The 26097-nt window shown below is 41.0% G+C and overlaps 1 protein-coding gene across 1 annotated transcript in view; it reads left to right on the top strand.

The window, feature by feature from the left end:
• IQCA1 (IQ motif containing with AAA domain 1) overlaps positions 1 to 26097 on the top strand; it is a 102404-nt gene that overhangs the window by 26845 nt on the left and 49462 nt on the right. The window contains exons 7-8 of the mRNA XM_009320845.1: positions 15381 to 15465; positions 23568 to 23690. Of these exons, the coding sequence (XP_009319120.1) occupies positions 15381 to 15465; positions 23568 to 23690 (208 nt within the window). The remainder of the gene's footprint in view (positions 1 to 15380; positions 15466 to 23567; positions 23691 to 26097) is intronic.

Raw genomic sequence — 26097 nt, 5'->3', positions numbered from 1 at the left:
ATGCTCAGAACTTCAAGCATCTGCAAGCACATATTCATCTCTTCATCAGGCATGATTTGCATTGCACACCTCTTGCCATGCTTGCATATAAATTATGCATTAGCAACATTAAAAGCTCATTCAGATCTGAACAGTCACACATTAGCAAAGTCATAATGAGTATGGTTGTTCTTCAGACCAGTCTCTCCTCCTCCACTTTTCTCTTCAACCTGCTTGCTTCTAAATCACTTTGCCCAGAAAGACTTAACCTTTTTCCCACCCCATTTCAGTCCCAGTTTGTCTCTGCAGTTTCCAACTGTAAAGGTCTAAACACTCTGGTGACTGTAGACCAAAGGCAAAATTGTCCAGAGCCCACTAGCTCAGCCTGTAGAGGTAGGATTTTTACAGGGACAACAAAGACATTTCTGTTCCAAAGGGCAAGTGAAACTCCTTGTTCTAAATCTTGGGAGCAAAAGGATGGGTCCAATTAGACATTTTCATTTATTTAGCATAAGCAAAATTATGTCTTTAACTAGTCTCCATCTTGGAAAAAACTGAATCACTTGAGCCAGTATTTTCAGACCTATATATTGTAAATTGAATGTTCAACATCTAAACTTTCAGTCCAAATAGTTAATAGCTTGACAAATCTGTGATCAGCTGAGAAAGAGAGCTTTGTAATGGATAGTGTCAGGCAGTGACACTGAGGAAGTGCTAAAACCAGAAGTGGAAAATTAGTACAGCTGTTTTGGTGCTGTCAATCCCTGCCCAGTGCACTGCAGAGAGTGCACAGCTGTTCACACAAGACAAGAACCAAGATAAGGTTAATCATTAGAGGTTAGAATGCAAGTGGGACAAGAGCAGTGAGATACATGAGCACACATGAGAGAGACAACCCCCATGAAGCCCCAGATAAGGCACCAATAGATGAGAGGAAGCAGGTCTTGCACCACCTTCCCCCGCAGTGCTGCCAATGACTGGACTTTGAGTCCCATTTTTGGCACATAACTTTTCCAGACATTTTATAGGAATCCATAGTCTCCCCATTACAGTCCCAGTTCTAGCAAGTTAGGTAGTGTGGTGAGGAGACAGCTATAGGTGTAGTTCTGCACATACAAACAGGATGCCTCTTTATTCTCACTCTCTCATTCCTAAGAGCACGGTGTGGGATGGGGGAGTAAAATGAATGCAACGAGTAAGGCCAAAGCAATAAGCCTCAGCACGTGTATTCGGTGGTACAGTTGCTGTTCAGCAAGAAGAAATTAGAGGACCAAAAACACAGTCTTAGTATAAGGGCAAGTTGCTCTGTTCTATCCTGTCACTTCTCTAGCCCTGTTCTTACAGGCATGCCCATCCTGAGCACTATTCTGTACGATGAATTCCTGTCTTCATTTGCTTCCTACTTTTTGATTTGTAGCCCTACAGAAGCAACACTGACAAATTTAGGTTAGATCCCCTTTTCTACCTTCCTGAAATGGCTGAAAGCGACCCACAGTCCATTGACCTTGAGTCTAAGCCTCCTGCTTAGCATTAAAGCTCCTAAAAATACTCACTCCTTTATATGTCTAGAAGTCTGGAATCAGCTAAAGTAAATAGCATTACTCTGAGTTGGTCCCATTTGCAAACAAGAAAAAAATCCTGTAACTAATTAGTTCATTTTCCTAAAGTACTCATACCCATCTGTAGTAACACTTAGGAATTAAAAGTCTGAAAATGCTAAGTGTTACCTACATAATGCAAGAAACCCCCCACTGATATTCTCAAGGACACTTCCCAAACATTAGATTTATTTGTTGTCATAGATACTCACACAGACACAAACATCAGTTACATTCAGGGACTCACACTAGCCAGCAGCTTATTATAATACAGCCCTACATGTTTTAAAGACTGAATTGGGCTTTTTCTTGAAAATGCTGCAGTAGTGTGCCCTGTTCTGTTGATGTGTTGGGTTGCAGTTCTCCCAACACTGCACTTTCTTTATTGCTTTCTCAAGCAGAGTCCTAACACAGCAGACAGGATTTCTGAAGGCAGAAATAGACAAACAGGGTGTTTAACACTGATAACTGAGGCCTGATTTTCACCTCAGAGCTGGTTTCTGTTCCAGTAATCCAGCTAGATTCCTACAATGCTTGGCCCAGAGCAGCCTGCTCTACCATCTGATCTATTCTTGGTTTGACCAGCATAGCATAGTCCTAATCAGTGAGAAAGGAAGAAGGGACTGAATCCCAAGGGGAAGAGGAAGATACCCAGACCAGCTACTTCTTCACTCCACTGTGATAGGGAAAGGTATCTTCTCCAGCAAGTTAATGCAGAGCAGGTGGAAGAACCAATTTTCCCACTTCCCCATTTCCAACATGCAAAGTGAATGAAGATCTGCTGGGATACAGGAACAAGAAACAGGCAGAGAAAAAAGAATCAGGAGTCCCACTGGTGCCTGGTAGAAGGACAGAGAGGTACTGAAGAGCCAGCGGCTGGCAGAGGCGAGGTGTTTGAGGGATATTCTGGGAAGAGAAAGACTAAGGAAAAGCTTAGAAGTAAGGAGAATAAAAACGAACACGAAGCACAGAGCAGTGGCTCCCAAGTTACAGCCCTTGCTCCACAGAACAATCTCTTTGGAGAAGCAAGCAGAGGAGGTAGAAAAGACATTTTCAGCCTTGGCTCTGTAGAATGCAAAGAAGAAAGGAGGCAAGTGGGGAAAAAAGAAACATGGCATGGACTGACAAGCAGAGCAAAGGGGTAGCAGAAACAGTCACAAGGAGCTGGAGAGGCAGAATCAGAAAAGGAGGGATGAGAGGCATATAACTGAAAAAAACAACCCTATAAGTTACCAATTTGAAAAATAGGGATGGTTAGAACCAAAGATTGATAGAAAATCTTAAGTGTGTCCAAGGCAAAGACAAAAGAGCAGTCATCAAACGTATGCCAGCAAGCAAGCTCAGGTAGATATATAAAAAAGATTGTCAGGAAGTTGAATTTGACTATGGAGAGGATGAAGGCATGCAAGTTGTGGCTGGGAATGTGGCTGTGAATGACAGCCTGTTATTCTTTCTCACAAGAGAAGAGGGATATATTTAATTCTGAAATACAGTTGTTTCACTGTTTTCACTGGCAGTGGGTTTTTCAGAGTTTACATACTGGGAACCATAACAGCAGAGTGTCTAATGGAATATAAGGCTGATTCAGGGCATTGCTGCTTCAGTATGCCAACATGTTTATTTAACAAACTGTTGACAAGTTACTTAAGTGCTGAATTTCAAGTGAATTCCACACCCAGGAGACTTGCGTCATCTAGCATAGAAAATCCAGGCTTACACTGGAAATCAGTGTAACATCTACCACACCACTGAGAGCACCTCCCCTCCAGTCTCATTTCTCTGTGCCCTCCCTCGCCTATACCTTGGACAAAACAGCTCACCTCTTTAAGTCAAATGTCAAATACGTAACTAGACTCAAACTCAGCTGCCATAAGGTACCACTAGGGTTGAGAGCACAACTTCGGTGAAAGTAGGTGGTTAATAAAACATCCAGAGACATTTAAATAGGATGACCTTATGCCCTTCAAGTTAAGGCATAAGTCAAATTCCAGTAGGGTTAAGCAGAAATGATGGGCAGTTGAGGGGGGAGGACACAGGCAGCAGAAAGCAGGTTATCCCATCAGCCTCTAGATCTCCATAGTGGACTACCTGGTACAGGCTCCAGGTGACAGCAGTACACTGACTGCAATCCCAGGGTTGGCAAGCATGTCAAGGGCACGTGAGGCAAGGCGTATTTTTTTCTTTGAGCTGATTATTTCCCTTGAGAGCACCAGACTACCTCTTTGTTAGGTGGGCAGTGCGCTGCATGGTTTGGTAAGCATCTAGGTAAACTCTTCCCAATGCATGTTAGCATTAAAGTTGATCCATCGAAATCCTATACTTGGATTGAATCTCGACTTAACGCTGAAAAGGTTTGAAGATAGTATTTCTGTGGGCAGAACAAGAACTTGCCTGAAACCTGAGTCTCATCCATTCCCTCCAGAGTCAATATGTTTCAGTTTTACTGAGAATTTCAGCGCAGGGGAGATTAGTCAGACTCCATCAAGCAGGTTGTTCTTATTATCCAGGTCAGAGTCCAGGGCTTTTAAGTCATGCTGCATTTCAGTCCTGTGCAGATACAACAGAAAATCTAATTATTTATAGTAATTTACTTTAAACACACCCAGCTATTAGCATCACAAACTAGCTACATTTTGTCTGCTGTGTCAGGCATCCTTAGGACTTATGCAAGAGCAGTATTAAGAGTTACCATCCTAGGCTGAGTAAGAAATATTTAACAATGCATAAGGGGGGTTGCTAGTTCTCCTTAGGCTCTACTTGTACAAAATAACTGTATCAACATAGTACCATTCAGTAAGATACCATACCAAATACAATATCGCTTGACTTGAGCAAAGAGCGTAGAACCATAAAAGAGCTGGTTCAGTATTTACTGACATATTTATGTAGTACCAGGAAACTGCATTACACTTAACTAAAATCTGTTCAAATACTCCCCTCTCTCTTCTTAGAGCGTCTTACTGACTCAATAATCCTGTAGTGGCTTGGAAAGGAAGTTTACTGTCTTGTTTTGTATTCCCTATCACACAGGGAGACTGGCTTTTTCCTGCAGATTTTTCTGGAAAGCATCTAATCCAGCAACCAATTTTTAAGATACTGGTTTAAAGCATAGCTAAAAGTTAAAGGCTGCAGTCTGTGTAGCTGCAGGAGTCCTCAAAGTATTCCAAGTCAAAATACAATTGCTCCAAGGGAGCAAATTCCAGAGCCAGAGCTCTGCCATCTTTCATATTGCGTACATGTGCTTCCCATCATTGGCTCAGCTCTCATAGCTACTACAGAGGGGGTAACGCTATGCCCAAAACATCATTTCACCTTCATCCTCTTCTGGGAAATCATGTCTAATGCATGGTTTTATTCTTTCTGTATTGCAAGGTTTGCAATTGTGGAGGCCTGGGAACTAGTGGGAGCAGCTGATTGTAGCCTCTCCCACGTATGTGCCTGTATTTCATTCCTGTCCAAACCTAATCTTTACATTCTTTGCCCAGGGGAGCTCTGCTATCCTATAATAAGGCCGTTCCAGACAACTGATCCCCTATACAGGCCTGTGAAGCAATACATTTAGATCTCTAGTACTGAAAAAAAATACAAAAGAGCCCTAAGATTTAGCAAGTGAGTAAGCCTGCCCTCCAAGTCTCAACCTTCAAGTTGCACTTCCTACACCTCCTTACCTGTTACGTCACTTTGGTAGAAGAAAATTGCTGATGTTCAGGCACTTTGCTTCTACCAAGAACGGGCTGCAGGTCCAGCTCCAGATTCCCAGAGGACATCCCCATGCCTGTCCCTGGGTCTCCAGCCAGGTGTCCACCTCTTCTGCCACATTGCCAGCAACTCTCTGCAGCACTGGCCCCATCTACCAAAGAGATGCTTAAAAAGCACATTATTAAGCCATCATGTAAGCAAACAATAATAAAAAAAGCTCCATTTTGTGCTTATAATTGATTAAATTTGAGTGCATCCCACTGAGTAGCACGTGCAGAATTCAGTCATTTAGAGAGGCAATGCCAGAGTCCTACAAAAGGCATTCGATTCTTTATTGGTCTCTAAGATTGTCCATGTTTTCAGCCAATTTAAGGAGACTATAGATCATGCACCAGAGACACACCAAACAGGTACAGAAATACAGCACTCCAATTTTTCTTTCACAAAACTAAAAGGTGAGGGTTAACGAACTTGGCATCTCAATGCATTACAGTGTGTCTCTTAGACTGCAGAGATGACTGGATTTTTCAGGTAACACTGTTGGTAAATGGATGCTCTTAATACCAGCCTGACACTGGCTTCTAATTGAGCTCATCTGGAATGTTTGTCCTTGTCTTTTCTCACTTTTTTTAAATTGCCAAAGCAGAGATTCTAAATTATTTTTCTTGCTACTGAGCTATTTGGTTATTAGCATTGACCAGGAGTCTGTAAACATCTCTAACTTTATATACAAATTCTCTGCAATATTCTTCAATATCAGTCTCAGTTTTTTCCTCGTTTTACACTGTGTACACCTGATTGTGATTTATTCAAATAAGGCTGCACAAGCCAATTGGTATGAACATTGAAAAATCAGGCACTGTGACTGCTTTCATATGCATGAAATTGCCTTAGATTTATCATTAAATAGTTCATTTAAACACTCATGCAAACCACAGAGAACTGGATCTCTTGAAGTGGACAAGAATGTTAGCAATGAAATAGAGAGCAGCATATTTGGTTGCCTTCTTTAAAACCTGGGAACATACTGTGTGCCATTTTCAGCTTCTCATTCCCCACTGAAGTTTTTCTGCCACATCACAAGTGCTTTTCAAGGAAATGCAGTCTTAGCTACAAGTAGTGCCATTAGCAGAGCACTACGATATCAGTCTTAAATGGAGTAGCAAGCCACTCTCCCAAGCAGTAATGTGATGCCTGACAGATGCTGATTACACATTGTCCTTTACAAAAGCTTAAAGTCAAATCATGGGCAGGCAGCAGGTCAGAGGCACAGTGATCCATGAATGGGACAGCCATGATATAGTGGTTGAAGAGGACAGCGTGCACATTTTAATCCAGGGAGGCAAAAAACAAGGCAAGTTAAAGTTATACCAGACTGGACTGTATTTCTGCATTGATACCATAGACATAAGGCAGACAGAGATCTAGCTACTGAAATGTGTCTGATGCCACCATCAACATCACCTCAGGTTTACCCATCTTCATCACACTGTGAAAGAACGCAAGCAATTGCAAACCAGAATCACCTCATTTTACCACACTTGCATCAGGTAGGCTGGGTTGTTTTAACCACTGACACAAAAGGCTACGTATTACTCTTACATGCCATGCTGTATTTATTCCAGTATTTAAGGATCAAAGCACAAAGCTTCTCTGTTCATTTTCAGGCTCTTAGTCCCCAATTTTCTGGACACATATAAAGGGTGCATATGCCACATAGCACACACAGGGAGTTTGACATGCCCCAAGTGCGTTGAATTTATTATGCGTGCACACAGCTACCCATCCAGCATATGAGCAATAGGTTCAGGGAGAGCGCAGTCATTTCAGAGAGATTTTAATCAGCTAATACTGCTAATACCCTTGAAATACTTCAAGTACCTTTCACAGTCAGGTGGTGGCAGAAGAAATACAGCATATGCAAAAACATTTCAGAACAAGGAGGAGGGCAAAGTCCTGAGAGAGCTGACAGAGCTGAGGTGTGAGTGGCACTTTTCCAGGTGGGCACCCTATCCAGGGTTTCACTTCTCAGTCCTCCCCCCAAAGCAATATCTTCAGGCTAAAGTGATGGGCCATGGCAAAATAATTTAAATCAGCCATGCCCAGTTTACAGCCTGCTTTCCCTTCCATAGAGATGCATTTTGTTTCGCTAACACCTTGACTTCTAGAAGCAAAAACAATTGCTCGAATTTCTCAAACAAATCCGATAAGACAAAATGCTCCCTATACTCCATTTCACTCCAAATCCCAAAGAAACTTGTGATGTTGGAGGGAAAGTTATTTCTTTTGGCTGGCCTTGCTACAAAAATCACATGCTTTATTTTCCTCTTTACAGAATTCATACTGTGTTAATAAAGTACTGTTGATTCCCTCTGGCTGACTCTGCAGGAAAGCTATTCTCGCAAAGCTTCTATTCTGAGTTAAAGTAATCTTGCTTAAGACTGGCCATAATTGTTTCAGTCTCTTAAGTTTAATACTAAGCACAGGAAATATTGCCAATTTGAGTCAGGATTCGGCATTCTGTGAAGGCAGGATAAGCTGACCAAAGGTAAGGAATTCAGTAAATGCAAGGGGAATTTGACCTGGCATTTCTTTGAGCCAGCTTCTGTATTTTTGACCTCGCTCTGAGGAAAATGGAAAGATAGAAGAAAATCAAAACAGATGAGAGTTTATAGTGAGAGTTGCGTGCCCCAGAGTACTCATTACTCCGTCAGCCAAGTCCCCCAGACATGGTGCTGGGCCCTGGGGCGGGGGGTGTCGTCCTCTGCTCGACCCACTCTCCTTACAGGCGGGTTGACAGGATCACATTACTCAAAAGGCTGTAGGCAGTCAACAGGAAGCTGACACTGGAAATAAGCCTAGGAACAGTCTGACTGTGAAAAAGGTGAAGGGCTGCTCCCCCTTTTGAGACAGCCCCTGGAGGAAAATAGCCTGCTTCACGGCTCCGGTAAACACGGGATGATGAACAAGTCCAAAATAGAAGAACAGGCACTAGAAGAACTGTAGACCTAGGAAGCAAAACATGGGTACAGCGTTGGATGTCAGTATCTTGTTCTGTAGCTTTCAGAGAAGCAAAAAGGCGGGATTTCTGGTTCTCTCAGGCCTGTTTCTGATAAGCAAGATTTTACCCCAACACAAGTACATACAGTCAATTTAATGAATTCCTCACTAACAAGGCAGTTACTGGTAGGCCTAGCAAGGCCAACAGCAGTAGAAATACTGTGGACTAGAAACTGCTGTGTGACACCGTGACATGCCCTGCTCCTTGCTCAGAAACCATTCCCTCCAAGGGCAGGGATGGAACATCCAGGTGTCCTTGGGTCTACCAGGAGATGCTTTCACTGTTACTGCAGAGCGCCTCACACCAGGCTTTACCAGCAGCTCTGCCCAAGACTGTTCTGCATTGCAGGAGTCAAGCCAAAAAACCTAAATAACCCATCCCTTTTTCCATTTCCAACCCTATTTCAATTTCTGTGCCATGGTGGGTAAATTTAATACCTTCTCTAGGTTTGTCTAAGCTTTCAGTATGGGTTGGATGTTATTAGCTCTTGCAAAGGGGTTCAGTTACCTCGGTCAGGATGTGACTTCTCTCAATCCTGAGTTAATTCAGATTTGAGCTCTGAAAAAACTTTTGGCAATATTTTTTGAGGGGAAGGAGGGACGTGCAAAATCAGAGCACCAGAACATTTTGTGAGTGTTGATATTGCCAAATTTTTGTTCTGATTTTTCCAAATTTTTTTTTAATGTAAGCTAATATTGGAACTGTAAAATAAATCTTTTTGTTTCTCCTTGGCATTACTCATGCCCATATTGCCTTTTATATTAATTCAAAAACTTAGCAGTAATTTGCAGTGCTACCTTCCCATGTCTCTGATTCAATTCAAGGAGAAATACCTTTTGCCATTTTAAACCAGGAATAATTTTTGTCAGAATTTTGAAGTTACCAATAGGTCAAAAAATCCTTTTGCCCTATGGTTTACAGCAGGAAGCAGGATAACCAAGAGTCCTGGCAGAGAAAGCTCATGCTCAAGTCTGTCTGAAGGGGAACGCAGATTCCCTTTTTTCCAGCACACTAATTACCTATTGCTATCCTTAAAAGACCAGGAGGATCCTTGAAAAGGTAAAATAACTTTATGACAAAGCAGAACAAACTATTTAACTATAAGAATTAAAGAAGCTTAAGAACAACTGTACTGGGTCAGCCAAAGGTCTACCTTTCCTAGCCAAAAATACCACATGTAATAAAACTATCAAAGAGAATTACCACATTCCATGTTTAGGTCTGTCCCCTCCAACAACTGTTCCCAACTATTACTTGGCTTTGAAGCTCACTTCTACCATTTCAGATCTAAGGCAGGCATTGGGTACCCAAAAGGCCATCTATTGTTTCTCATTATGATAGTGTAATAAAGGATATCACCTTTCCCCACAAACCTTTCACACTCATTCCTCCATGGGAATGTTGCTTCTTGCACACTGTTGGTCTCACAACACTTGATCTTAAATTTTTAAAGCCAAATATTTATCCAGAACAATAAAGTTTCCAATCCTCCAAACACTTCTCCCTGCAAGTCACTCTGCTGAATTACTTCCATGCATAACGATCACACATACAAGCAAATGCTTGGAGGATCAGGACCTTAGATAAAACATAAGTTGTAATATGTCAGTGTCCAAACCCATTAATTTCCACAGGCTTCTTGTCATCTTTAATCTTGTTTTATAAGTAATTCTATATTTGTGTAGGTTATTTTTTCTGGAAGTGATTTTTCAAAGAGCTAAAGAAAGCACACACGAAAGGAAAGAAAGTGCCGCAGCAAAGACACCTAAAATAAACCAACACTGCTGTTTAAGTAGTTTGAGAGAACCCATCTCAGGTGGGATTACAGAAACAGGCAAGAACTACAAAACAACAAGGGTTTATTTCTTTAAAGTGTTCCCCCCCCCTTTGTTTTCGTTCCTTTTCTGCACAAAACACTCCGCTGTCCCTCTGCCTAGAGCCATCACTCATGCCTTTTCTTCTGCACACAGCCCACATCCTTTCTTACCCTGAAAAGAGTTAAACCCTCTTTTTCCTCCGAAGAACAATTTTTTATTTTTCCTGACAAGGCCTTTTATGCAATTAGCTAGAGAAGCCATGGCCAAAAAGAAAGAATAACATGTGTAAGCTCATGCCAGAGAACAGAGTAGGTAGTAACTTGTTGAGTCTATTACCAGGCAAAATGTTTAAATCAATGGTGTGTTCTCATAAATCAACAGCCATATTTAGCCTTAACTATAACCATCCCTGAGCAATGTGGAATAGAGAGAAAAGACTTAAGAAAAAAATGGTGATGCTCCTGAAATGAGGAGGGGAGGAAGCAGCAGATGAGACGAGCACAGTGTAGGGTCAGCACACAGACAAGGAATTTATTTTATAGGTCAGAATTGAGGTGCCACAGCATTTGGTGCTGAGCAGAGACTTCAGCAGAGGCTGCCAATCACGCTGACTCATACCAAGTCTGGTGGTGATTTGGAGATGTTAAAGAACCATTTGAACCTAGTTAAAACCTGGACATTTATGTAGGTTGTGTGCTAAAACAAAAATTGAGCCCAGAAGAGCCAGAACTATGCTACGCAATCAGAGACAAAAGGGTTTGCATTGCAGGCCATAGAAGATCATTCTTTTTAAATTATACTTGACAGATCTAAGTTGTTATAAGAGGAGTACGTTTGGAAAAGGGGATAGCAGTAACAGTGAACCAGAGAACAGAATGTAAGTCAAGAAACAGTGCAAGAATCTTATTAGATCCTTTTCTTACTTTGCTGGGAATGGAAGAACATCTCTTTTCACTCCTCCATCTTTGTTCATCCCCTTACTCTTCTGGTTGAGCTGGTTTCATTCAGATTTAGGGCTCCCATTCATTCCAGTTAGATGTCTTTTCTGTAAAGCTGTTTACCAAACCCATGCTATGTTCCCATTGACAGGATTTAACTGCTTTCCAGAAAAGCAGTTAATGGATTTCTCACATACCACAGTTTCTAAAGGTCCCTTCTTCAGCAATGTCCTCTGCAGCACAAAAACATTTCATAGTTCTGTTAAAGCAGTGGCTCTCACCCAAAGATATTTTGAGTCTCAAACAGAGTTCACAGTAGGCATCAGTTTGATTTGCAGCAGTACAAGCAAGGCTCCCAAACAAAAGTTTCTGTTCAGTGGCCTGTGAATACACAACAGGGAGCAGGTCACCCACAAGAACCATCCTCAGGTCCTTGCCTGCAGACTGGGAAGCAGCAGGCTTTGGGGTCTTTAGTCTATAAGGGCTTCCTTCCCTAGGGTACTGCTGAAGTTTCTCACAAGGTGGAGGTTTCTTCCTAGCCCTACCCTTCTGTCTCACCTTATTTGATTTATGTGCAGCCACCAAGTCCAGTCTTACCAAGCAGCCATACTTTTTACAAATTTCATTTGTTCATTTAGGCAAACAGTTCTACTAGAACTGCATCCTCCATATGAAATCTGATGGTTACAATAGAATTTGCCTCTGCTTTTGCTTGCAGTCCTTAACACATTGTCAGCCCTCCCACTGAAGCAATCATGTTGAAAATAACAGTTGCTTCTTCCAGTTCTAGCATTTGCACATTTTTATGAGATGCTGGAAAAGCACAATTGGATTTTTTTTCCCTGCAAACATTGAGACAATAATAAGTAACAGATTCATTATCTTTGACTTGCCTTGGAACCAGGTGTTTCTGACATGTATGATGTCTCTCAAATATATTGCACACTCCAATATTCTTCTTACCAAGAGCTTAAGCTTTTTACATTCTCCTCTCCCCATCAACATACAACAACTCTTTCAGACTTTCCTGATCACCGGTTTAGTTTTTGCATAGCACTCCCTTTTCAGTGACATGCAGAGAAAGCATCAGGGTGTGTGAACTTTGTGGGTAATCTGTCAGCTAGTACAACAGTACACTGACTGACATGCAAAGGAAGTGTCAAGGTACTATGAATATTGAAAATAAATGCTGGTCAGATTAGAGGAAATGGAGACCAAGTAGTTTTCTTTTTTCACTAACCAAGAGAGCAATCTAACAAACACCAGTCTGAAATTCTCACCCAGTGATCTCTAATGGGCTAAAACCTTACAGTGACTGTAGTTGCAGCTCAACTTTTGGAGTCAATGAACAATGCAGGTCCAGATATAATGCTCCTCTAGTCCCCAGTTCAATTTTCAGGCTACTTGCTAACTATGGGAACCTCTGCAGCTCCCACCTTCTGTTAAGTCTTGGTTTACAGCACGGTTGTGCCATTAGTGCCGCATAGGTGGAACAAAGAAGGATTTCCACCATAAAGCCCTCCTCTACACCAGAGCTCCTGGCTCCAGCAAAACAAAATAGCATTCTAGGCTCAAGTTTGGAACAAGTTCTTACACCATCTGGATTAATTTTATTTCAGTATTACTGCCTTAAGCTGGTTCTAATCATGAATGCTTCACTGTTTCTAGGAAGTTTCAAAAGGGTATGACAGTTTAAAATTATTTGAACAATTATTACCTTAAAGCAAGCTCATAGTCATTCCCTATGTTTGGAAGATCCTCCTAGTTCAAGAGCTGTTCTCTGTTCAATGTGGGACACCCCTGATGGAACCCTCTTGAGCCACAGATGGTGTGTAGCATATCTGATGGAACAAAGATATGGGAATACCCTTGGCTGTTCATGGAGCGCATGCTGGCTGCTCATTTTATCCTGCTGTTTTGTCATTATCAACAACTATAAAACAAGCTTATACAAAACAGAATTTTATGTCCAGTTAAATCCAAATTAGTACCTTATGACAAATGTGTCAGACAACCCATTGTGATGGCTCTTTGAGTAGAATGCTGCCAAAAAGTGAATGGGGAATGAAAATTGAGATTAATTACATTTAAAAGTGGACTTTTGACCAGGAAGATCAATGACTGAATTTTTCTGTGCAGATTTACAGGCCAAATGAATCCCTGGTTTAACCTCTGAACTCAGAGGGTTTCGTAAAGAGATTAAATTTGTCTATTAGGGTCATGCATGTACATGCTTTCCAGGCATTACAAGACTGAAGCTGTAGTCATTTAAACCTAGAAGAGAAAGAGGAAAACCCACAAGAAGTCAGGCAGGGAAATGAGACTTAAGAATACTACTCCCTGACCATTAGACAGCGATTGATATGCTAAACAACAGTACACAAGAAAGGATGAAGTCCAGAAAAAACAGATGTCCCTGAAGAATTAGCACGACTGAAACGTGTGGTAGCTGTCTGCTCTCAGGTCACTGATGACCATGGGAACTTACATTCTGCATTGCCCCCAACCAAAGACCCAGTCACTTTTTCACTTGTATGAAAAGATTGGCATTGCCTTCTCTTCACCTCAAGTTATTTTTCAACACAGGCGATTGCTATAGCTGCTACAAAAAGATGAGATGAGCCATGTCATCCCAAGCAGCTGCACCAGCTGCGAGAAGTAGAATCACAGAAAATACAACTTATAAACAAACTGGAACCCACTTTCAAATTTGAGAATTTGATAGTATTTCTACAGCACTCAGATATACACTCATCATACATATCCAAAGGGTAAATATTTCCATCTCCAAGAGCTGTAAGTGATTTAAAAGCGAAAAGCTAATACAAATACCAAATCTAACACTAATAAATATTGAAAGCTGGCACTGATACCACATTCAGTAGGTGGTAGACTCCAAACTGATTCTTCACCCGCAGTGCATATTGCCTTTCCTTCCTCCCAGCTGGCATTAGTAAAGTAGTAACAGCCTTAATATCAGATTTTGAGAAATTTGTTGCTGGAAGCCACACTTGTAGCAGCATTTAAAACAAGATTGCATTTAACATAAAATTGAGCTATTTTCTGGCTGTTTGTAAAAAATGAAACATGATCTAACATTAAATAAACTAGATGATGCAGGTTTGAGGCCAAAATCTCATTCTTACTAGATTTTAAGAAAAAATACACTAACAAAAAATGACATGCCTTTGTTCATGCAAACTGGTTTCTAGGAATACAGCAACCAAAGTTTTGCATCTGTTTGCATACAGAACTAGTAATTGTTGAACACGCAAGTCAGAGCTTACAATCACAGATGAATGTTTGTTTATTTTTTTGTAATTTGTATTACATTAATACTAGCTAGGGATCCAAACTGTACACATTATAGAAACATAACTGATGCTCTGTTCCAAGGTTCTCAGTTTAAAATTGAGTCTACTGCTTAACAGTAGACTAGGAAAAACCTTCAAGGTACCAGTTGTTTTAAAAAAATGAAAGCCATTTTTATGAATCACACTGACCTTTCTGAGCTATTTTCTTCTCAAGGGAAAATTTCATTTCATTTAGAGGAAAACGTTACCATTCTGTTTGAAAGTAGCACGAGGATTTTTCTGAAGTGTCAGAATTTTCTTTGGAACAGAAAATCTTCCTGATATTACCAAGCAAACAGAAAGTCTTACTGATATAATGCAAAAAGCTACAAAAGTGAAAGAAGTGAAACATTCTTATCAATATAAATGTCCTTTAGATTGTAATTATTATTTATCTCTTTTAATCTCTTTCTGAAAGGTCTGGAAGCACCCTATGTTATCCATGCCATTCATGAAACCTTACCACAAAGCCTCTCATTGCTACCTCCCCGGCTTTCATCACCACCTATTTGTGCAAGTACATTAGAAATTTTTAAGGGCAAGATGCTCACACAAAAATACAATCTGGAATTTGTAGATCAAAAACTGATTTAAATAAAATGAATTTTTAAAAAAAGCTAGATCCTGAAAGCAGAGAGCAGAGCTATAAACATAAACACTTTAAGCTAAGTCTCTCAGCTGTGAAGTGATGTGCAGTCCTAAGAAATTCCCTGAGAACTTTCAATGTTTGGTGGGCCACAGGACAAGAGACATGGGTTAGTAACTGTTCTAATGAATTTACTGGACAAGAAGCCACTATCATAGGAGGGAATACAGCACTCTGTTTTTGAATAGGAAGTGAGGTAGAGCATGCTTCCCCACCATCTAACATCTTTGTCAACCAGATGAAAAATTATGGATTTTAATTCCTTTTCCATCTTTTGTTTCTCACACAGGCATATCATAGGCAAGTTTCCTGACTATCCTACTGAAGAGGCAGGAGGTTCAATGGCTATTCTTTCTCAAAAAACTCCAGAGCAGGTACTGTCAATCCTCTAATGCAAAAGGTTAATGGGATTGGAGAAAGAATCTCCACAAAACATGTCTGTTTAAGTAATTTTCGTAACAATGGCCTCTAGCACTCCAGGAACCTTATGGTTAAAGAGTTTTTTGCTGCAAGTGAAAGGATTGTTTTCTTCCAAGGTAAACCACAAAACTCACGTACCAAAATTTATTCCCTTTCAGGATGTGCAGCCACTTAGTCATAGCGGAAGGTGCCCAGGCGTGCAAGTTACACATAGATAAATGTCTGAGGGAGCTAAGAGGAAAGAGCTCAGCCAGGAAGAGTTGCTCTCCTGTTGCAAAATCCATGTAGTTAGACTGGTGCTAGGTACTAGTAGAAATATATATTAAACAGTTTAAAGAGCCTTAGTTTAAAATAGGCATCCAAAGCTACCCCAGAGGCTGAAATTGGTTCCAGTGTGTTTGCATTCAGTATCAGCACAGTCTAGCAATAATTAGTTTAGTTTAAGCAGAGAAGAGTTTCTTATGCAGGCAGGTCTAAGCCTTGATTTACTGCCAAGGATCCATTAAGCGAGCTTGAACAAGAGGCACATTCAAGTGAAGGAAGTATCTTAGTTTATCATATGTGTTCTTGGAGTGAACACAGTTGTTTTTCCTGGTAAAATCCCTCTTCTAACTTCTCTGGCTAATAGAAGTGGCTGATGATCTCTTCCTCTGATCATCTGGGTGTCAACAGAGAAAGTGATTAAGGCCAGTTGAAGCAGTGAAGGCAATGGTTGGCGCTCAGAACCAATTCCACCCTCCAGGACGATCTTAGCAGGATGAGTCTATTGAGGGAAATTATGAACAGGAAGCCCTGCACACAGGAGCAGGATTTGGCCCCTGAGTGAACCAGGCATCGTGGCTACTAGCAGGCTAGGAAAACTAAACTGTCAAAAACTGACCTCTCCAGTCCTTAAAGCTCCCCTGTTGAGACAGACTATTGTGTTTATTAGCTGCCTGCAACTGATGATCTAACACAGGTATGGTAAAACAATATTTTGGATTCAGCCCTTCCTGGAATCATAGGGAAAAGCCTGGGGCATGCTAGAAGCATCTATGTGGTTTGAGGGGATGTAAATACAGAATAGCCCAGCATAAAGCACAATACGATAACCATTAGTTATTTTGCTTACAAAGATACACAAGAAAACTGCTACAAACAGCTCTCTGTGCCTCACAAACTGAGCTCAGGGCATACTCCTGGTTTTAGCCAAGTTCACAGTATGCTAAGGTCAACCCCACCGGCCTCTGTATCTAAGCCACTCTGTTGTTCTGTCCCAGACAGAGTGAAGGAGACCTGTCAGTTAAGTTTTCAGCCTTTAAACTAGAAACACATGCCAGAGTCAAGGCAGCTTTGTTGGCTGCTCTGAGCAGCTGGGGAACCACCCAGCAAGTATGGCTTATTGCTGGAGAAGGCTTCAGGGGACTTTAGGCTAATTATAGACCTGCTACCAACAAGGATAAACACAATTCAGAAAGAGAACTTTACAAGAAATTATACTGAGCAAAACTGGACATGGTTCTGGAGAAATATATTCTTCCTGTCCTACTCCCAGCTTTGAATTCCCACCTTCAGCTATTTTGCTGTCTTTCCTGGGCATCTGCTTTCTTTTTGCATAAGGAAAAAAAATGAAGGAAGCCAAAAGTTTAGAGAGATTGTTTTACTACCTGTTTTCCCCTGCATAAAAGAAAAATACCTGGAAGAAAAAAAAAAAGGAACTATTTTCCCAGCTAGTTTTCACTAGCAGTTATCTGATTTTCAAAGATTTTGGGGCCCGTTTTTTCTCCCTTATTAGCCAACACAACCGAGAGCAAAATGTATGTCACATAACCTTAACAGATATCCAGAATGCAGCTGGCAAAAGAAAGGTCAGTATGTTCATGATTTTACCTGAATGTCAGGCAAGTAGAACATTTTTTTGTTCAACTGAGTCAGCTGCATATTAAAAATCCCTAAGGCAACTGGTTTTGTTCCACACTGGTCTACTGGGCAACATAGTAAATGAAGTCCTGGCCCCACTGAAGTTAATGGGAGTTTTGTCCTTGACTTCAGGGGAGACAAGATTTCACCTCTTGTATATATTAGCTTCTGTGAACGGCTTGGTTACTCCCAAGTTAAACTCCATGAAAAATCAGGGCTGAACTGTATTTAAAAAGCAAGCATTTTATAAGACTTAGATAAAGACACTTTAGGGAAAATAAAATACAAATTAATCACTTCACGAACCATTGCTGCATTATTATACATTCTATATTTCTTCATCCTTTGACAACTCTGACCTTACTTGACTTTGTAATGTTGCTGGCCTTCTGCACAAACTGCTTTCATGATATTTTACAAATACCTTTCAAAAAGATATACCAAAGAGATCCTGATGCAAAGTACTTGGTGGTTTAGTCAGAAAAATACATACCATCTCTTGACTGAAAAGAAGCTTTTCTCTACTTTACATACTCTTCAAGAGAAATTTAAGATTGAGACATCAGTGTAATCTCCCTGCATCTGTTCCAGATGTCTATCCCTAATGGTTTTTTATGTTTTGCTCTGAAGATAATCATCAGATGTGACAATTTTTAGCTTTGCCCTTATACTACTGCCAGCAAAATTACGATCTCTTCCTGTACTTCATTAAGTCTCGTCACCATGAAAATAAGCCAAGAGAGTTGCCATTTAGCAAACACATTCCCCCTCTCCCACTCCCCCTCATTTCCAATATTAAATAACTTATCAGAAAAAAAGATGCTTACTTACCGAGATTTTGGTTCTACATTCAATTGCTGCATGGAGGACAAAGTCATCTCCACACTACTGTAATCACAGTATCTGATCCAGCAGCATCTAGAGAAGGAGTGAGAAAAAGTGTCAGCTGCTGTGCAAACATATGCTCCTGATCCTCGCTTGGCACTCTTGTGCAATACTATGCTGCTAATTAGTATTCATTATTACCAACAGCTAAAGATCCCCATGAATCCCAGTAATCAGTCTGATTGTGAATGGCAGTACAAGAGATCCCCAGTAGTTAGTTAATATTTAATTAATATCCCTGACTATTTCCCAGGTAGGGACAGTAAAATGCAATCAAGTACTGCAATATTCACACGCGCACCCTTGTGTGTAATATCTTATTCACTTTTACCAAATGAATAGATCACAAATAGCTTTAAAGCATCAGAGAAGGATTCAAGAGGCTGTGTAGAGTTGTTCTTTCTAGCATCCAGCATTTTGCAAATATGCTTTTATCTTGACAACAACTATATCAACTGTATTTCAGTAATAGAAGTAGATGCCTACAGTTACGCTCGTCTTTATTTCCTCTGTTTCATACTATTCTGGATGCTCCTTTTAGAAATTACCAGACTGGATTTTCACAAGTGCTAAACACAGTGCCATCGCTTGAGCTGGGCACCTCAAAGCCTTAAAAATATTCTGATTATTTCGAGTTAACCATGCAGGGGGATGGAAATGGTACTCTGTCTCTGTTAAGCTACACAACGGGCAGATGTATTCACCTCCAGACAATGATTCACTGCAATGAATCCATTCAACAGGTAGACTCCTAGTCCAGCAGCTCTCCATTGCCTATGAACATGATCTCTGTTGGCTGAAGTCAGAAATCTAGGTTGTATGCCTAGAGCCAAGCAGTATCAACAACCCCTTTTCACCTCTACCACCCACCTTCCCTAAAAAAACCCACACCAAACAAAGCTAGCAGATTTTTCATAAACACATTCAGTGGAGACTAACGTTTTGAAGTGTTTGCCAGAAAACAAACACAAGAGTGAGTGAGTTTAACCGGTGAGTTAAACTACACTTGGGCAACATCTGCCAGGTGGAAAAAGACTGGAGCATATATCAGTCATGGACTGAAATGCATGACTAGTATAGCCAACTGTAAGATTTCTCAAGATCTCATAAAGCTATGAAATCCCACCCAACGTTTGAATTCATACCCGCAAGAAACAGATTACTGGGGTTGTTTTTAACAGCTTAAGCTTTGCTTGCAGGTGCACACCCAAAAGTAAACAACGCTCAGAAGTGCCTTGCCAGGAGAACACTACATTATTAAAAGCTACACAAATGGATTTGCCTGCGAGAGGGAACGAATCCAGAACACTGGCTCTCAGCTAGCTCGATGGGACAGAGTCCCAAGCCCACCATGATGAAAATAACATCTCCTCCAACTGACAGAAAATATCACCTTACAGAAATAATCAGCCTATAGAAAGAGTTGTAATTAAATGTCCTTAAGCTAGGGGGGTAGGATAGGGTGAAGCACATTTACAGCATACTGCATGTTACATACAAGTGATGAAAAAAGGCAGTCCAACGTTTGGCATGCTACTCTGGGACATGGGGATGGCATCTCTTCCCATCTCAGATAGTCCTGTTTTCTGGAAGAAACTTTTTTTTTGTCTTAGATTTCAAAATAGCTTCTTCCTGTAGAGTTAATACTCAAAGAAAGCACATTTTCTCTCCAGGAACACTAGGCTATGTGCGTATAAAGTGTTTCTGTTCAAAATGGTTTTAGAGCCAGAATTACAAGGCTCTCTGAGGCTGTCTCTCACCCGCCACAACTGGAGATCCAGAATTCCCAGACTCACTCTATCCCTGCATTTCATTTATGCCTACAACACTAATAAAGACAAGAAGTTCAAGTAAGGTCTTCTTTTGAGGAATGAGTGAAGGCCTTATTCTTGAGGAAGAACATTTACCTCAAGTATTAGCTTGCCTGAACCAACACCAAGCTTTCTATGGCTGAGGAACATAGAACATGAGTGAGTCCTACTGGCAGCTGGGGGTTTTCATATGCTTGGCTCATAAACCAACATCAGGAATTTCCATTCATAGGCCGCACTCTGTTTTAGTGCCCCTCTCTTTCCCAAAAAAGGGGATTTGCACTGCAAGAGTTTGGAAACACACTGGAACTGATGTATGAATAGAAAAGTCAATTTGTAGGATATCAGTTTAGAGGAAAATGTCTTTTCAGCCTCAGAAGAAAACATTACTGGGGAAGAGTCATCACTAGCATGACAGGAGTCCTACAGCAAGACTAGAAAAAAGGAGACTAAAATTCATGTGTTCTTACTGATGCACATTCTCTTCCCCAATATTAAGAGTTTTCTAAGTGCTTTCAGCATCATTTCAAAAGGAGGCAACCTAGCAAAGAAAAGGACAGTCTAAAAGAATTTAGGAAGACATCTGCTTTTATTTCCACTATGAAGTTTTCTTCAGGGGAAAAAACTGTATTATAATGTGGGTGAATTGCTTAGTATCTCAAACTAACCTTTGCTTGCCCTTTCCTTTCTTTCCTCTTCTTTTGTCAGATTCTTCAGGCATCTTCTTGTAGCTGGAAGGGAAATTGTTCTGTGTAGAAGAGTACAAACCATTCAAGGTTAGATACACAACCAGCTTCACCCCAGCTCCCAGTCCTCTGCAATTATGGAGCTGCTTAAAGCAGAGGTGAAAGCAGAGCTGGAGAAGCTACACCGAAGGAGTATAGAGGAGAAGGTGCATCTGACACAGAAAAGGAAAAATTATATTTGCTCTGTCATTCTCTTTTGGAAAGCAGAGAGCCACTTCAGAAAAGTCAGGCTCCACATGCTGACAGCTTTGCCAGCTGCATGGCTGTCGTGGTTTAATCCCAGCCAGCAACTAAGCACCATGCAGCCACTCGCTCACTCCCTGCCAGTGGGATCGGGGGGAAGAGAATCGGAAGGGTAAAAGTGAGAAAACTCCTGGGTTGAGACAGACAGTTAAATAGGTAAAGCAAAGGCCACGCACACAAGCAAAGCAAAACAAGGAATTCATTCCCTACTTCCCATGGGCAGGCAGGTGTTCAGCCATCTCCAGGACAGCAGGGCTCCAACACGTGTAGCCATTACTTGGGAAGACAAATGCCATCACTCTGAACGTCCCCCCTTCCTTCTTATTCCCCCAGCTTTACATGCTGAGCATGACGCCATATGGTATGGAATGTCCCTTTGGCCAGTTGGGGTCAGCTGTCCTGGCTGTGTCCCCTCCCAGCTTCTTGTACACCCCCAGCCTGCCCGCTGGTGGGGTGGTGTGAGGCACAGAAAAGGCCTTGACTCTGTGTAAGCACTGCTCAGCAGTACCGAAAACATCCCTGTGTTATCAACCCTGTTTCCAGCACAAATCCAAAACGCAGCCCCATACTAGCTACTATGAAGAAAACTAACTCTATCCCAGCCAAAACCAGCACAATGGCTTTGGAGCATTTCACCAAAACTGCTTGGCATTTCAGACTACATATATGTTTTCAGGACATCCAAGAGAGAGACTGTACAGGTGTTATTTGGATGTATGCAACCTCTGCCTGCAGTCACTGTGCATGTTTCTAGACTTGGCTTCTTGTGTCACTGTAGATTTCACTCAGTGCTAACTGCAAGCACCATTTTCCTCTGTTCCCTACATGAGCAGTTAGTTCAAGACTTAGCACCATAGCTCATTCTGCAGTTCTGAAAATAAACAAACTTTTTTTTCTTGCCACCTTACAAAACTTATCAAGGCAAGACAGAAGGATAAGGACAGTTCAACAATTCAGTCCCATTATAGCAGGTTCATGAGAACAGAAACTCTATATAACCCCTTTCAGTATCATTCATCTGTATAAAAACATGAAAGTAAATCATTCCAATCAGAGTCTGGATATACTTAAAGTATCACGAGTAGAACTCAAAAACACTGCTTAAAATTAAAACCTTTTGTCAATCGCATGTATGCTTACAGGTATCCTGCTGGATAAACCCACCCCTGAGATGCTGGAAACAGTTACGGTTACCCTTTGGTAGTCAGAGCAGAGGGTGGAAGTGGCAAGGTTGGATTTCTGGCAGGGTACTAGCACTACAGTAAAGGATACACTTTGAGTAGCTCTGTTGGTTTTGGATACAACAGGCCTGCTGGGACACTAAAAACCTATTCTGAACTCTAGTCAATCTGTTAATCTATCCCAGGGAATGAAAGGCTTCACTGCTTATCACCACAAGATATGACTGAACAGTGCTTGGGGTTTAAATTACCATATTTAATTAAATGGAAGATACTGAAATGCTTGGGGAAATCCACTAATGAAATTTCACTGGCTGCAAAGTATAGCTCTTTTTGTCATTCCCCTTCCACTGTCCAATCTTCAATGCATTAAAAGGCATTCTTTAGAAAACAAACATTTTTACTGTTACAGCAAACATCTTACAATTGAAAATTGTTTATTTTCTACTCTTTCATGGTACTGCCAATATTAATGGTCCATTAAAAAACTTCAATGGCCACAGATTTTCTGATCTATACTCAGGAGTAGATGATCTTACAAGAGAACACAATGAAGGGCACCTGGAAACAAGAGAACAGTAGAAGCAGCAAATTTCACCTTTCTCCTTTTTCAGATAATAAAGTATAAATGGCCGGGAACTAAAGTTATAGAAAATGATGTAGCTGTACCCAGTTATCAGCTGCTACTAGCTTGCAGGAATAAAGATGCTGGGCTATCTGTGTACATCTGTCAGAGTTTGTCACAGTATCCAATCTCTCTCACTCACTAGAACAATTTCAGTCTTTAGCCACATATTGAAATTAGACATGCCTCAGGGCAATCTCTCAAAATCCATCTCTAAAAAAAAAAAAAATCTGCCTTAGAAATGCTAAGACAAATCCATAATCTGAGTCCAGGTCCAGAGGGAACTTTAAGTTGTAAGTCATTAGGATATTGTGCTTCTGGGTGGTTTCAGAAATTGGTCTTACTCCATAAAAGCCCTCATGGTTTGGGACATAGAAATCATCTCTTTCCCAATGATATATTGGGATAGTCAGCACCTGTTCTAAAGTTTGCAGGTGGGAGTGCCCTCAGCATAAATCAAGAGGACTTCTCTGTAATGGTCAGCCACTCTGGAATTCATAGAGGGCTACCAAGCAACGTGTATTGGATATCATGTTTCCCCAGTATTGGAAAGCTGAAAGTGGGGGAGGAAAAATACACACTAGTTCATCGCTCTTACAGCACATCTAACACCTTGCACATGAAAATATTTGACCAACTCTTCACATTGCTTCCCATCTCTTTCAGGTCGCTGCAGAACTGGCTGCCAAAAAGGAGATATCTTTGCAGAAAAAAGCCCAAAAGAAAAAAAAAGAAAAAGAAGGGAAGGAAAAAATGAAAGGAAAAAAACCACAGAAAACTGGAAAGAAAGTAAGTCTTCCTGCAGTAAAAAGTTAGTTTCTGAAAACAGAGCCAAAGTCCAGCCTATGCAGCCATGTGTGGGCAGAGGCTATTAATTTACATTAGACTGGTCACCAAGGCTTCAGGCTTGGGTTCAGAAGACAGAGGAAGTGGCTGAGGCCAGTCCCTCTCAGCCTTTTAATCACCTTGATGATTCTGGGGAACTGAATTTTACACCTCTCATATTTTAGAAATGGCCTTTTGTATGGCCATGACTCCGCTCAGTGGGAAGAGCTGATGTAGGTGCAGAGTGCCAGAGACATAGAGAAGGGGAAAAAAAAATACACTTTATGGCTTTGACATTGTTGCCAAGACAGTGTGCGTGCACTTTTCAAAGCACTGTTGCTTTTTTTTGTGCAGATAACAAAATAGTGCCCAGCTATCTAATCAAGCATTTCCACTTTTAGTGTTGGGTACCAAGAAGTTAATTACTGCCACCCCTTCACACAACAACTAGGAAGCAAGAACCTTACTCTCAGTCAGATCAGAGCTTGCATGCATTTCAAACTAATGTATAAGTACAGTTCCCTGTAGGCCAGCTGCATCTTTTGTCCTGCAAGCCAATATTTTGTAAGCCTGTAAATAGCAGTCGTGCATTTTCAGTCCACATTCATAGGGTATGAACTCTTTTTTGCTTTAAGTCATAGAGAACACCACTTAATATATGGTACACTCCCTGAAATCTTTCATATACTAAGGTCTGATTTCACAGAAGGTATGCTTCCAAATCATTTCAGGAGCAACTTCACTGAGGAAAACACCTGTGAAACAGTGCAGTGACCAGAGGGCATCTTCAAAAGTGAGCTATGCAACAAAAATTGTAGGCTTTTGCTGAAGGAGCAACTTTTGTTTCTCATTTACTTTATCATATAAACAAAGTTGAAACAATTTTTTTTTTTTTTTAATAAGGGTCATTAATCTCTCACCAAGTATGTGGAGGAGAAGGGTGAGTTTTCTGGGGCAAAGCTTACTCTTCACTGCAAGTTTTACACAAATTAATTTTAATTTCTAACCCTAGAACAACCATATAACAAAGATGCTTTTCTTGGACAACATCCATTAATCTGCTCAAAGCTCTCATAACAGCTAGCCAGGAACCTAAACTACATGACCTTAGGAAGCATCAGCCTATTTAGCTGGGAGGTAGATATCTAAGTGTTAATTTGTAACTTAGATAGCGTTTTCAATCAGCAAGGATGCTATTTGGATTATACAAAAAAAAGGTTAGGTTTTTTGGGGTGTTGTTTTCCCTTTGTAAATGAAGATGCACAACAGGCTGAAGGAGCAGCATATATAAATGTGTTTTTCAAGCTCTTTAAGCCTGATCTTGCATTGCCAACTAGGAAGGGCAGTGGCCGCTCCTGTGCAAACAGGAAATTTAAGTTCCGGTCACACATGTCTTCAGGCAGTTGTTGGCCATCAGGGTGACACTATCACTGGGCGCACTATCACAGCATTAGTGAAGGCATCATGCTGCAAGCAGTGGAAGGTGATTACTGGTACCACCTCATTGTATCTTAGTGGCAGAAGAGGGCCAACGTGGGGGAGCAACAGAGGAGAAAGTGTAATGCTTGTAGACCTAAGCCAAATAATACTGATACCAAGTTGTTTGTTGTCTGTAAGGTTTCTGGTGACTTGTACTACTGCTGAGTTCAGCTCTGTGGGACCACTTCATGGTGTAACCCCTTAAATCAGCACATAGACTGTAGAACTCCATGGGAAAGATCAGATAAAAGTACATGTGCGAAGGCAATAGCTTAGAAAAGCTTTCGAAACTAGAGACTTTGAAGACCATTGTCATTCACAGTTATAGAACCCTGTAGCATCTCAGACAGACCAGTTCCTTTGGGGAGCATTCACAAGGGTATCCTCTAATGGCTTTGCCCTTGTCCTCGCTACTTCCCAACTCAGCTGGCCCAGAACAAACCCCTGCGATGCCTCTGGTCTTCCACAGGCAATTGAAAAGGCTGTTCCCGACACTTCAGTCTAAGTCAAAGTGAGACATTAATGCTCAGGCACGCTGAAAATGCCAAACCCAACCCAAACTTCTGAAACTGGATAGCAACTCACTCATCTGCTTAAAAACCCAACTTTCCCAGGATAAATTTGATTCCTTGTTGTTTTTGCACATTTCACTAGATAAGAACCAACCAACAATACCAAAAATTAATCTCAATCCCCTCACAGCCTCCACAAGGTAGTTTTGAAATGGGATGAAATACCAATATAGAGTTCCGGGGCTTTATAACTTGATGTCGTTCTCATCTCTTCAGCCATCACAAGTCCTGTCAAGTAAAGTTCTGAGCTGTTATATCAGGTTCTCTATGGTTCATTGAGAAAGAACAAAGGGAACATTCTCTCCAAGGTTATAATACTG

This window comes from Pygoscelis adeliae, unplaced genomic scaffold, assembly GCF_000699105.1.
Source record: "Pygoscelis adeliae isolate BGI_AS28 unplaced genomic scaffold, ASM69910v1 Scaffold63, whole genome shotgun sequence".
Taxonomy (NCBI): Eukaryota; Metazoa; Chordata; class Aves; order Sphenisciformes; family Spheniscidae; genus Pygoscelis; species Pygoscelis adeliae.
This window is presented reverse-complemented; position numbering and strand designations above follow the sequence as displayed.